We start from the raw sequence: 14293 nt of genomic DNA on the forward strand, positions 1-14293 counted from the left end.
CGCAAACGTGAAGGGCCAGCTGTATTCCTAAATCCAAAAAATCTTAAAATCAAAATCAATTCAGGTCCTAAGCATTTCGGATAAGGGAGATTTAATCTGTATTTCAAAATTCAACCACCACTGCTTCCCGCACCTCTACTGAAGATCCCTCACTCACATCATTGGCCACTCCTGTGTGGACAAGATCACGCAAGAACTTCATGACGCTGCAGTTGGCATCACGGTGGTCAAGGGTAGTGGCAGCGATGGCCCACTGGAGGATGGGAAGGATTACCTGGCTGCGGAGCAGCGTGATGGGGCTTCGCTGAATGAACCTGGTCAAGAGAGGGTAGAGTTCATCAGTGAGATCCCCCATAGTACCCCACCTCCAACCCCCATGGGTAGTGTGTTGTGCGCTGGATGACGTATTTTGCCAATTTCAGACCCTGATGTTCGGCTTTTTTGCATGACTTCAAGTCATTTGTTGATGCTATTGTTTGTCTGATGTTGGATATTTTATTGTTTTTAGCTGTTTTTAATTGAATTTTTACGTAAACACTCTGGGCTTTTATTTAGTCTGTAACCCCGCTTCGATCCACTGGGAGAGGCGGGGAAACATAAATACATTTTATTATTATTATTATTATTATTATTATTATTATTATTATTATTATTATTATTAATGATTTAGGGTGATCTTAAGGCAAACAAATTTGAATTTGTTGTGAGCAGGTTTGTCCTTGCCTATCTCTGAGGCTGATAGAGTGTGACTTGGCCAAGGCTACCCAATGGGTTTCCATGGCCAAGCAAGGACTCAAGTCCTGGTCTCCCAGCGTCCTACTCAAACCACTATACCATGCTAGCTCTGTGGTTTGACCAAAATAATAATAATAACAACAACAACAACAATAATATGATTTATTTATATTCCACCTTTTCCTTGAGGGATCAAGGTGGATTACAAAACAAATGCTTAAATGCAAAAGTTAACCAAACTGTCTGTGAATAGTACAGGCCTGAAATCTGGTTCTGGGTGTTTAGTTCAGCAAAGCCCTAATAACAAATCACTGTCCAGCTGAGAGCTTTCCTCAGAACCACTATAGACTCTGGTAGGTGAAAGTGAACCTGTGTTGACTCTGTTCCAAATTCACATAAAATGTGCTTATAGACTCTAGTAGGTGAAAGTGAATCTGTGTTATACACATACCAAGACCCTGAGACATCTATCTGAGCAAGATGTCTAAACTTTATGATAAACAATATAAGACTAAGCTGGACATGTCTATGTGGTATTTAAAGTATACAGAACTAAAATATTCCTAGACTGGAAATACAGTATCTATGTGATATGAAAGATCCTTCCCCTAAAATGTAGAAATGTACATTACTGTTTTGCAGACGAATATACAGCATGAAAAGACATAAAGCCACTTCATTACTCACTCATTATACATTTCCTGAAATTCCAATTCAATTAGGGATACTTAATGGGCATATTGATGTTAATCTAGCTATCTGGACAATTCATGAGTTGGAAGCCCAAGTAACCAGAAGGTGACTCTAGCTAAATCCAGGTAGATACAGATTAGTTGACAAACAGCAAAGAATCCTAAATCTCTCAAGGTAAGATACAGGGCAAGGAACTATACCTATTCATGTGTGACAAGCATACTGCTTTGGTCAATTTCTAGGCCCAACCCAAGCAGCTCCTGCTAGCCTATAAAACAAATCATGACCTGGACCTTCAGATATTGTGTGCATTTGTGTCTTCAAGTTGCCTGTCAACTTAAGGCAACCCCATGGATTTCATAGGGTTGCCTTAGGCAAGGAATACTCGGAAGTGGTTTTCCAGTTCCCTCTTTTGGAATCTAGTCAACATCATCTGGTATTTGTTGGCAGTCTCCCATCCAAGTACTAACCGGGGCTGGCCCTGCTTAGGATCTGGTGTCTTTGAGGGGTATTTAGGCCCATTAGAGAAAACACTTTTATAAAATCCCTGTTGGGTGACATTACAGGCATTTTTGCACATTTTTTTTTTCAATTTCTCTCCTGCATTTCAAGATTTTTTTGTAAAAATTTTGCAATGAACCAACCCTCCCTCCCGATGCTGACTGCAACTCCTAGCATGCCTCACCATTGCTTATGCTGGCTAGGGTTGATGGGAGTTACAGTCCAACAGCATCTGGAGGACCATACAATAACCACCTCTGCCATAAAACTACCCAGCTGCTATGAACTCTTAGTGAAGCCCTACTGAGAGTCTCCTTTTCAAACAAAGGGAGGTTACGATTCCAACAGTTCTGCAGCATCCTTCCCCCAAGGTTTGGAAATGCTGACCTTTATTATAGAAACTGTAAATGAGTTTTGCTCCAGCAAGCCTTGCAGTGGGGAAGGAGAATGAGGCTCAAATCCCTGGTGGGACTGCATTTTTGGAAAGGCTATTCAAGATCTGGAACAAAACAGCCAAGAGCTGACACAGGGCTTAAGTACCTGGTTGCCAGCCGGAAGAGGTCATCCACAGTGTCCGGATGGTTCTGGAGGCCGTTGGGTTGCTCAATGAGCCTGAAGGTGGGGACACAGAGAGCCTAGAAGTAGGGAGACAGGGGAAAGGTTGACTGTCTTGGCATGGAATCTAAGGTGAATCTCTAACCACTATTGCAACAATCAGAGGTAAAGGCTTGGAGCAACAAGTAATATTAATATAAAAAGGAAAGGAGGGGGAAGAAAAAAGAATGGGGCAGTACCTTTGAAACCAACTGGGTTTTATTTTAGCATTAACTTTCATGGATATAAACCCACTTCTTCAGATGTAGTACAGTGTGATATAATGCAAAGTTACTTGATTAAAAAAAAAACCTAAGGACTGTTAGACAATGATGTAAAACCTGGACATTTCATACCAAAATGTCTCTTAAAACACCCCAAAATGGCCTTAAAATACGAATGCAAAATGTAAAACTACAAAACAATGCTTATTCCATTATGGTGTGTTTGTTCCCAGTTGTTACATTGTTTAAAATGTGATCTCGTTACACTCTCATTGCTCTACTCCCCTGAGTAGCACATTACTCAGGGGCAATTCTGGTATCAGTTGAATAGCAAGTTCCCTCTGGGTTTTAGTCCAAATTTCAAAGGAGGAGATCCCAGGTGCCAAATCCTATCTCCTCCAAAATGGGTTCTGCACTTGGATTTGGACAAAACACCACTGCTACCACCACCAACAACATGGGAGTCCCCAAGTTTCCGGAGAGAATCAAATGCAGCTGTGGGAGGACCATCAAAACCTGGGAAGGGGCTTGAAGGAGAGACCTCCACCACCCACTCAGACACCCTCAGGACTGGCCTACCTGCAGCATGTCAAGTAGGCCCTGGCGGCAGCCTTCCTCCATGCCGTACTCATCTACAAGGATGCTGCCCAGATAGAGGAAGCAGGAGTGCTGATGCTCCTGGTAGACGCTCACCATCTGCCAAAGAAAGCCATGCAAGAGTCAGGGGGGAGCCACAAACCAAAATGATGCCATTAAGAGGAAGGATTTGACTTTTCAGTTCTCTTGTCAAACTGTAAAGAAAGCACCATTCTTCCTCTGGCCAACGGCTTTTCATGTTGTTTCGCCTCCAAATCTGACCAATGCTGATGCTAAGCCATGCCTATACAGCTCGGGTCCAGGCTATCTGAAGGACCACGTCTCCCTTTATGAGCTCATGAGAGTGCTAAGATCATCCGGAGAGGCCCTTCTTTCTGCCCCACCACCACCTTCCCATGTTCATTCAGTGGGAACAAGGGAGAGGGCCTTCTCAGTGGCTGCTACCAGACTTTGGAACTCCCTCCATAGAGAGGTTAGGATGACCCCATCTATGGTTCCCTTTTGTCAGCGAATTAAAACATTCTTATGCCCTGACTTGGCTTTTAATGCTGTGTGGTGTTTTCTTTAAGGTTGGTATGTAGTCTTTTAATGAATTTTAATGTTTAAAAGTTATTAGCTTAATGAAAAGTTTTTAGAGGTTTATATTTTTACTGAAGCTTTTTAATAGTTTTAATCTATATTGTTTATAAATATCTTGTTTGTTCCCTTGAGTCTCATTATTGAGAGAAATGCGGGATATAAATGAATAAATTAATAACAATAATAATTCAACCACTACCATGTATCATGGAGCTTACTTGGCAAAATTTGTTCAAAGAGATCATTGCCTTCCTCTGCGGCTAAGAATGTGACTTGCCCATCGCCACCGGGGTTTCTAGGGCTGAGCAAGGATTCAAACCTCTTCTCCCAGAGTCCTGGTCCAACCCTCAAACCAGTCCACTACACTTGGCTCTCATAACTTTCCCAAGCTCTGGTAAACATGCAGTTATTATTATATGCCCTCAAGTAACTCCCAGGATTTTCTTGGTTAGATCTCTTCACAGGAGGTTTGCCATCTCGGGCTCAGATGATCTGACTTGCCCAAGGCCACCCAGCCAGTTTCCACGGTTGGGCAGGGATTCAGATGCTGGTTTCCTGAAGTCATGGTCCAGCAGTCAAGCCTCTACAACAACTGGCTCTCACTGATCAGATTTATTCAAAGCAGTTTTTCCTCCATGCCTTTCTTCTGAATCTGAGAGTATGACTTGTCCCAGGTCACCCAGTGGATCTCCTTGGCTGAGTGCAGATTTGAACCCTGGTCACCTGGAGTTCTAGTCTAACAGTCACACCACTGCACCATGCTGGCTCTCTATCATACTATTTCACAGCATAAATCAAGGGTGGACAAATTGTATCCCTCAGACAGCCTCTGGCCCCAAAGACAATGTTTTTATGGCCCCTGCCCCTTCCAGACTTTTCAGGTCCACTCTATCCCCTAATGAAGGATGAATCGCCTAATATCAGAGCCTCCAGGTGTGGTGATTCCCCATTTAAACAGATTGGACCCCACTACACTGTTTAACATCCAAAAATATTCTTTTCAAAACCAGAAGTGGACTTCCAAAACAATTCTAGATCTCTTTTTGCTTTCAATTCTTTTGCATGTTGTGTGCTCCCCAAATGGTCTTAATAGAAAACCAGCCCCAGCACATAAATGCAGTTGCCAACTACTGGTAAAAACTCTGCCCTGACCATCATTTCAATGGCCTATTGCCCGCTTCGGTATTCTACAAAGGTCCTTCCTTGCTTCCTGCAACTGGCAGAGAGTACTGTATGCACAATAAACAGGTCTTCAGAAGTTAGCTGAATCAGTTCACACTTACCTGGGATGGGGGCAGATGTTATCAGAGGCCTATGCACAAATACAGATGAATGTCTAAATATGGGCTGAATATGTCTGTCTCTCTTCCTTCACCAAGAGGGTAAGGTTTTGTCTGTTGAATGTAAGTCCTTTTCCCCTAAAGTCCTCCCGTCATCATGTGTCATTACCTGAGTGACCAGCGGCTGTAAGAGCGCCGCTGATCCTTTGCCAACGCAGCGGACAGCGAAGCGCAGGCATCGGCAGCAGCGTTCCACAATACGATTATCGGCACGGTGTTTGTTCAGGGTCTCTGACAGGACAGGCCAGATCTGGGTGGAAGGAAGAAAGTGAGATAGTATGTTGAGTGGAAGCAGATCACATCAGGCTGCAGATGACAGCACATCCAAGGGTGACCCAAGCCAGCAATGACCCAGAGTAGCCATCCACAACCCAATGTCACTGACATAGGTTGCACTACAGGTCCCAGAATTCCCTAGGGGTCTTCCTCTCACTGAAGGCAATACAGTGTGGAAGGACATGGGAGGAGGGACTTCTTGGCTGTGGCACCAACATTGATTTCTTTCTGGTGTCAAGTCAAGACATCACTTTTTAAAATAAAGCCTTTGGGTCCTAATTAACTTTAAATGTAAATGTTCATAGTTTTTAATTGTTGTGGCCTTTTAAGCTCTTTTAACTTTTTATCACATTTAATATGTTTTTATCTTGTTTAAGCTATTTGTTTGTTATAATCAGGAACTGTTTTACATTGTTTACATTATGACCCCTGTATCGAGGGGTCTGGCAACTGCAGTACCCAGTTCTGGAAAGAAAATGTCTCTCTGGGCATCTGAAGGTCCTCCATCACAATTCTATGATCAACTTCTGCCAGAGGTTGACCACAGATAGAGCATGTGCTGTTAACTGTGGTTTCTGTTTATCCAAGGTAAACACAAGAACAGAACCTCATGGATACATGGGGGCCATACTGTAATGCTTACCTATACACTGCCCTGAAATCTCATGATAAATATGACATATACATATATTAATAATTTTTTAAAAAGATCTGAAGGGCTGTTCCCAGATACAGAAACTGAGCTCTACCCAGCATGCACTGTGAGTGTGAGAACAGGGCCCAGGAGTTAGGTTGCAGCTGACAAATGCCAAATTTCCCCAAAGACACACAGTGGGTGGAGGGTAAGCAACGAACAGGAACAGCAGAATTCCTACCCCGAGAAACATAATTTCACCAGCACCTTGCCTTCAAGTCCTTTCCGATTCATGGAGACCCTAAGGCAAACCTATCACTGGGTTTTCTTGGCAGGATTTGTTCAGAGGGGGTTTGCCATTCTCCTCCTCTGAGGCTGAGAGAGAGTGTGACTTGCCCAAGATCACCCAGTGGATTCGAACCCATGTCTCCCAGTGTCCAAGCCCAACACTCAAACCATTACACCATGCTAGCTGTTTTTTTGCTGAGAATGGTTACAAGGTCAGCCCAAGTTGGAGAGGGTGCCACACTGCAGCAACGCTACACCACTTGACAGTGGCATGAATGCAAAGGAGAGCATGCCTGTCCAGCAGAAAGGTGTCATTCATCCAGAACTGCAATGCTTACAAGGAGGCCCATGTCTCACAGAACCTCTCAGGGGAGGTTAGTGTAAGAGACCATGGCCTTGATACAAAGGCTAGTTTAAAAGGGTTTTAATTCCACAAATTAGCCCAGCACATTTCAACTAGGAAATATTTATATGGCTTTCTTCAGGGGCAGGTAAAATAAAGTGGGGCACACAATAGATATGCATCAATAATTATAATAAATAAATAGGTGTGTTGTTTTAATATGCATTGTGTATTTTTTAATGCTTCAAAAATGTTTTAATTGAATGTATTTAATGCTTTTTAAAATTTTGTACCATACCTCATATTGTTCTAAATGCTGTTTTAATTTATACTGTAAGCTGCTTTGAATCCCATTTGGGAGAAAAGCAGGATAGAATTAATTAATAAATAAATAAATAGTCCCAACCAGATTAAATCCAGTGAAGCAATGGGTGAATGCTAAGCCCACCCTTCAGTAAAACCATCCTTCATATGAAAGCAGCTCTGGCCTTCCATCAGATCACCCTATTTAACCCAGACAGAGAAAAAAGTGGGAAAAAGAGCAGAAAGTACCAGATGACTCAGAGAAGTGAGCCATGCTACCTCTTAGCTGGGCTCTCCCCACTTACCTCCTGGATGACTTTTTGGCACGGGTGGGTCTGCCCATTTTCTACAATAGGGTTGGTATGCCTGTGAGAAGAAACAGAAAAAGGAAAAGGGGACCTGAAAGTGAAGGCACAACCAGACTAGGTTGGAGGAACCTCGGGAAGGCTTTTTTTAAACCCCCCCCCCCCAGATTTTCTGCCTTTTTACAAATGTCAGGGTGAACTCCTTTGCATGCGTGTGCGTGTGCTGTCCCCCTCTGAGTCCACAAGCAGCAGCACCCAATTGTTCACTGATAAGGAACAAAAAGGAGATGATGGAAAAACCCACCCGCAGCTCAGGATACACCAAAAGACAAGTCAACCCAGTGACAGCTCACAGAGGCTTACCGGAATATAACAGCAAGGCGATCTAGGGGAACAGTAGGGTCGGAGGAGAGGCCATTGCTCGGCTCCTGAGAGAGCAGCTGGAAGGAAGGAAAGAGAGAACGCACATGCTATGGGAGGAGGAAAAATCAATTCACAGAAGTCCCACAGAGATATACAGCAGGGTTGGGCAAAGAGTGGCCCATGGGGCTCTAAAGTGTGCGGCCCCTGAAGGACCTCAAAGTTTCCAGGCTCCTAAAAATATTTCAAAATCCACATGATTTTTTTTCTGTGCCAACTCCCTTCAAAACAACAGCAAAACACAGCACCATTGTTTTCCCAAGCCCACCTCTGCATAAAACTTGCTAAATGTATAATTTATAATTTTATCAAAATGGGCCCAAATCAAAACCGTAAGTGACACTGCTCACTTCGTGTTTCATTAAAGGCAGTTGGAGGGGTGCTGGCAGGTTTTTAAGGTATGCGGCAGGACTGAAGGAGTGAAACTGCTGCATGTTACAGCAGTTTGGGGCTGTTTAAAAAAGACTGGAGGAAGGAAATGTCCCGGGAGGGGGGATTATGTTTTTGATGATCTGGGGTCTTCAATGTGCCAGTGGGTTCTGCCTGGGGGTTCACAGGGATAAAAACTGGCTCCCGCCCCCTCTGCCATTGTCCACCCCTCAAATGCAGCAACATTTTGCCTATTGAAAATTCTGGGCTGCAGTGCACTCTTGGTAGCTGATGTCAGTCTTCCACAACTGGATTCCTGCCATATCTGCTGGACTACAATTCTCCTCACCCAAGCACAATGAAATCCATCCAGAGGAGAGGTGCAAAAGATGGGATCATAACCAGATAGAACTTCATACTATAGACAACTGGCTTGCTGTGTGTCTTCAAGTTGTTTCTGATTTATGGTGACACTAAGGTGAACCTATCATGGGGTTTTCTCAGCAAGATCTATTCAGAGGGGGTTTGCCCTTGCCATCCTCCGAGGCTGCGAGGGTGTGACTTGGCCAAGGTCACCCAATGGGTTTTCATGGCTGAACAAGTTTTTGACTCCTAGTTTTCCAGTGTTCTATTCCAACACTCAAACCACTATATCATGCTGACTTCTTAGACAACTGGCTTATGCAAACATAAAACTGTTTTTTGCTTAGGCAGAGTGAAACATTATAGAAAACATGGAGACACTGCTGAAAATGATGTAATGTCACCACTAAAATATCTCTTATTCTGGAGTCACTAGCAAGTAACATTTCCCCCCACTTGACTCTGACTGGTTGCCAGTGACTTGGAGAAAGACATGGAAACATGCACCATAATGACATCAGTACTTGAGGTAAGACATCCTTGAAATGGTAATGCTGTCATTTTAATCAGCAGCCCAGCATTATTAATGCAAAAGAAGGAAGGAAGCTAAACATGCCTTCAGTATTCACCCTTAACGGAAAGGGCTTTCCCCCAAACATTCCCTATTCTCTGGAAAACTGTCTTCCTTCTATAGCCTGTCCAAAACCATCCACCCACCCTAGATAATAAAGCTGGGCAAAGTTAAGTCTTACCTTCTTCAGCGCCATCACCTGAACAGCACACAATTCACTGAGACATGCTGAGATCTTCTCCAGGGGAAGCCTGGCCAGCACCAATGCAGTCCCTGACAAAGGAGAGGAGGGAATCCATTAACCAGTGAGGGTCAGCTCCTACCTTTCAGGGTTTTTGTGAGGATTAAAACAAGGAGAGCCTGGGGCAGCCGAAGCAAAGGCTATGCCATATGTCTCCACCAACTGTGCCAGTGAAAGAGATGGGACTGAGAGAAGGACCTCTCTGAGGATTTCAGGGCCCTGGGGAAATATCGACATCACATCCCCTCTCAGTGTAGTGTAAATATCTGCATGCAGAATGTATGCTTTTGTTGTTGTTAACTGTCTTTGATTTGACAACCATGTAAGTGAGACACTTCCAAGCCCCCTGCCCTCAACTGTTCTGTTCAGGTCCTGAAGGCTCAGAGCCATGACCTCCTTGATTGAGTCTATCCATCTAATATGCAGCCTTCCTCTCTTTCTATTTCTCTCAACCTTTCCCATCACTATTGTCTTTTCTAGTGAGTCCTGCCTTCTCGTAATGTGTCCAAAGTACAAGAGCCTCAATTTAATCATCTTGGCTTCCAGGGAGAATTCAGGTTTGATCTGTTCAAGAACCCGTTTGTTTTTCTTTTTAGCCACCCACGGTATCCTCAGCACTCTATTCAAGCACCACATCTTGAATGAGTTGATTTTCTTTCTGTCCTCTTTCTTCACCATCCAACTCTCATATCTGTACATGGCGATGGGGAATACAATGGCTTGGACTTGCCTTACTTTGGTGCTCAATTTTATATCTTTGTACTTTAGGATTTTGTCTAGTTCTTTCATGGCTGCCCTTTCCATTCCTAGTCTTCTTCTTGTTTTTTGACTGCAATCTCCATTCTGATCAATGACTGATCCAAAGTATGGGAAATCTTTAACTATTTCGATTTCCTTGTTATCTTGGCTGAATATATGACACTGTAGTTTTAATCTTGTAATTATTGTTTTTATTGTTGTTAATCCCACCTCGATCCGTAGAGAGAGGCAGGAAATAATAATAATAATAATAATAATAATAATAATAATGCTACTCTGACCCATAATACCACTCCTCTGACTCACAAAGGCCTTCCATGCTTCAACATGAACAGGTAAGATCAAAGAAGGCCTGGCCACCCCATCTCTCCCATACCCAGACGCACAAAAATGGCATCAGCAACAACATCCACAGGGGTCCTCTGGAGGTCTCAGCACTTCTGTAATGATTGTGCATCCAGCACTGTTGGTGGTGGTGGGTTGCCAGATGCTTCTCTGATCCTACCTGTTCACAATGACTCAAAGAATGCCTGTATGAGGAGGCTTCTGGTCTTTAAAATACATCAGGAGGGAGGCTTTGGGTGCTGCATGGGAAGGATGGGAATACCAACCCAGGTAGTGCTTGAAAAATTATAACCACATGCATAAGGGACACGTACTCATTTGGATTTTCTGGCCCTGGTCTGTCAGATAGGCTGTCAAACACAAATTGAACTGGCTTCTGTACCATGTACTGTACTCTCTAGCTCACTTATCCACTATCCTGGTTTTGTGTTGCACTACAAATCCTATTAACCCCCATAGAAGAGGGGGCTGATGGAAGCTGTAGTCAAAGGGTGCCAAGTGGGAAAGTTGGTTTAGTTCACCTTTTCAAATAGAGTCATGTGTATGGCTTTCTGTCCCAGAAAAGACATATCACAGTTATTTGGAATTACAAACTGGGATGGGAGGGAAGCAGAAGTCTGTCCTGGAAGTAGACTCATAAGCCACCCCTCAGTGCAAGTCTCTCTCTCATGGACAAGGGGGAAACCTATACCTTTAAGGAGCCCCACAGCTGCCTCTGGCGAGAGCATGAAGGAGTCCAGGGACCGAGCGATTTCCAGCAACCCAGTGAAGTGCTGGGCCATGTGATCCCGGCACACTGAGCAAATGTTGTGGATGGCTTTGGCAGAGACAGAGGCCAGCGACTTCTCACACAGGCCCTTCATCAAATAGCCAAGCACAGGATCTAGAAGAGAGGGGAGGGAAGTGTTAAAGAGAAAGTCAGTGAGAGAGATCAACTGTTCTTCCCCATAGAACAGGGGTGGGCAAAAGGTGGCTCAGGATAGCATAGGTTCAAGGATGCTACTATGGTTCTTCACTCTTCCAAAATGTGCTTTTCCTGACTAAAAAAAAATGGGTGAACTGCCTCTACCAGAAACCTTGATGAAAAACAATCCACCCTTTAAACATATTGCATCTCCGTACTGTTTAACTATTTTAAATCCCTTTTCTTCGAACCCAAAAGTAGACTTCTAGTGACTCCCAGATATCTCCCCCCCCCCATCATTGGCACTCTGTGTGGTCTCAGAAAACTGATCCTTAGATCTGTTGCAGTTACCCAACATTGGCAAAACAGAATTTAAGTAAACCTACAAGGCAGACAAAAAACCTATCCCCATCACCATCACTGTGCTTTTGTGTGTCCAGCACAAAGGGCTGGAATAGAAATCTTCCTTCCTAGTACACTAGTTTTCATTCTGCAGGGGGTTTGTTGTGTAACGATTAAAACAGTATTTCCATGTCTATCAACTGTACTCAACATCCTTGTTTAACTCAGTGCTGCTCAAACTGGTGGTCCATGGACCAATGCCAGTCCTGAGACATCAGCTGCTGGTCCCTGGAGAGTTTCCAAGAAAGAAAGAAACAACAGCAGCAGCTAATGGGCACAAATATGGTACCAATGTCTGACACATGGAGAAATAATTGTCAGTCCATCATATCAGATGGCCTAAGAAACACTGCATATGCAGATTAAGCCCATGTTTCAGTTTGTTGCTGTTCAAGTTGTTTCCGATTTATGGCAACCCTAAGGTGACCTAATGACCACGGTTTTTGGCAAGATTTCTTCAGAGGAGGTTATCCATTGCCTTCCTCTGAGGCTGAGAAGGTGCGACTTGCCCAAGGTCACCTAGTTGGCTTTCATGACTGATCAGGGATTTGAACCCAGTCCAATAGTCTCTAGCCACTACACCACACTTGCTCTTTTGTTACACAACACAAGGCAATAAGATCCCTGGTAAATATATTTACTGTTACACTGATGCCAGACACCAAAAATAGTTGATGGGAACTCTTTAAGTGGCACCATTTCAGCCTACAACTGGAGGGGGAGTTTTGGTTCCTATACCTCTGATCACCTTGGTCACCCTCCACTCCACTGCATAACAGTTCTTACCGACAGGAAGCTTTTCACAGCTTTAGTCTGATTGGACTTTCAAATGGAAAGACAGAGGCAGGGGACAACGGCCATGACCTCCCACTCACCAAGAAAGTGGGGATTCCTGTCCACAACTTCGCTCATTTCGCCAACCAGCTCAATACTTGTGTATCGGACAGCCATATGCACTGATTCAGGAAGGCGTACCACTCCGTCCAGGACTTCTACGAGTGTCGGATTGTTCTCCCTGAGGGCAGGAGGAAGCAATTACTTAGCTATCAAAACAACAAACCAAGTGGCACGTCAAGAATGGATGTGGGGAGTCATTTCTGCAAGGAATTCAGAACCTGGTTTTTTGTTTTAAACCAGTATCAAGTTACTAGTCCTCATTGTAGAACATTTCTTTTTTCTTTTTTTTTTAAGTGCTTTTTATCTGTAAGCTACCTCAAGTCCCTGGGTATTTTTGGGGGTGGGGGAAGATGCAATACAAATAAAATCATTGTACTGATTGACTAACTCACTGTGATAGTTTCTAGATCAAGGGAAGTAATAGTGCCACTCTATTCTGCTCTTGTCAGGCCCCACCTGGAATACTGTGTCCTGTTCTGGGCACCACAATTCAAAAAGGATGTTGAGAAACTGGAGCGTGTCCAAAGGAGGGCGACTAAAATGGTGAAGGGTCTGGAAACCATGCCCTATGAGGAATGACTTAGGGAGTTGGGGATGTTTAGCCTGGAGAAGAGAAGGTTAAGAGGTAATATGATAGCCCTGTTTAAATATTTGAGGGGATATCATACTGAGAAGGGAGCAAGCTTGTTTTCTGCTGCTTCAGAGACTAGGACCCAGAACAATGGATGCAAGCTACAGGAAAAGAAGATTCCACCTCAACATTAGGAGGAACTTCCTGAGAGTAAGGGCTGTTCGACAGTGGAACACACTCCCTTGGAGTGTAGTGGAGTCTCCTTCCTTGGAGGTCTTTAAACAGAGGCTGGATGGTCATCTGACAGGGATGCTTTGATTGAGAGTTCTTGCATGGCAGAACGCGGTTGGACTGGATGGCCCTTGTGGTCTCTTCCAACTCTATTATTCTATAAGAGTACTTTTGCAAACAGGCTACAAACTGATCCAGAGAATTAAAACCCCTTCCACATTATGCAGTTATAGCACTGTGATTCCACTTTAACTACCATGGCAACATCCTAGGGAATCCTGTGATTTCTAGTTCGATGAGGCATTGGAAGTCTCTGGCTTAGTTACATCCCAAATGGACTACTGTAATGCGCACTACATGGGGCTGACTTTGAAGGGTGTGTGGAAATTTCAGCTAGTACAAAGAGCTGCATCCAGAGTGTTAACTGGGGCAGGTTACAGGGCCATACAGGTCCCTTGCTACAAGTTTGTGTATACTGAGCCATCAAAAAGCAAAGGTATCACAACCTCAGCCATCCAAGAAGAAGTTTTGTTTATTGGAATATTTTGGATTTTGGAATTCCAGATAAGGAAGATTCAGCCTCTCTGCTTGTGCTCTTCATATTTGTGGGGGACAGGTGCCCTCTGCTGGTTCAAAGGAATAAGACTCCCCTTAGCATATGCAGCACTCAATTTGCAGAGCCAGCATTTATGATCCTTGTTATCCTTAAACAGGTTCTGGGATTCTCACACTGGAAAGTCCCAGCACACAAAGACAGTGACGGAATAAGGCGGCAGCAAGATGCAGAACAATAACATTCAAGCCCTTG

The 14293-nt window shown here is 43.9% G+C and overlaps 1 protein-coding gene across 4 annotated transcripts in view; it reads right to left on the reverse strand.

The window, feature by feature from the left end:
• TNPO3 (transportin 3) overlaps positions 1-14293 on the reverse strand; it is a 64849-nt gene that overhangs the window by 7025 nt on the left and 43531 nt on the right. Inside the window, exons 11-19 of one of the 4 annotated variants that reach the window (XM_042468395.1) lie at positions 12662-12801; positions 11172-11363; positions 9317-9408; positions 7776-7852; positions 7413-7506; positions 5373-5513; positions 3327-3443; positions 2470-2564; positions 134-314 (exon numbers count right to left, since the gene is read on the reverse strand). In XM_042468395.1, coding sequence (XP_042324329.1) covers positions 134-314; positions 2470-2564; positions 3327-3443; positions 5373-5513; positions 7413-7506; positions 7776-7852; positions 9317-9408; positions 11172-11363; positions 12662-12801 — 1129 coding nt within the window. The remainder of the gene's footprint in view (positions 1-133; positions 315-2469; positions 2565-3326; positions 3444-5372; positions 5514-7412; positions 7507-7775; positions 7853-9316; positions 9409-11171; positions 11364-12661; positions 12802-14293) is intronic. The other 3 variants (XM_042468397.1, XM_042468396.1, XM_042468398.1) reach the window with 3 other exon arrangements.

Source organism: Sceloporus undulatus, chromosome 5, assembly GCF_019175285.1.
Source record: "Sceloporus undulatus isolate JIND9_A2432 ecotype Alabama chromosome 5, SceUnd_v1.1, whole genome shotgun sequence".
Lineage (NCBI taxonomy): Eukaryota > Metazoa > Chordata > Lepidosauria > Squamata > Phrynosomatidae > Sceloporus > Sceloporus undulatus.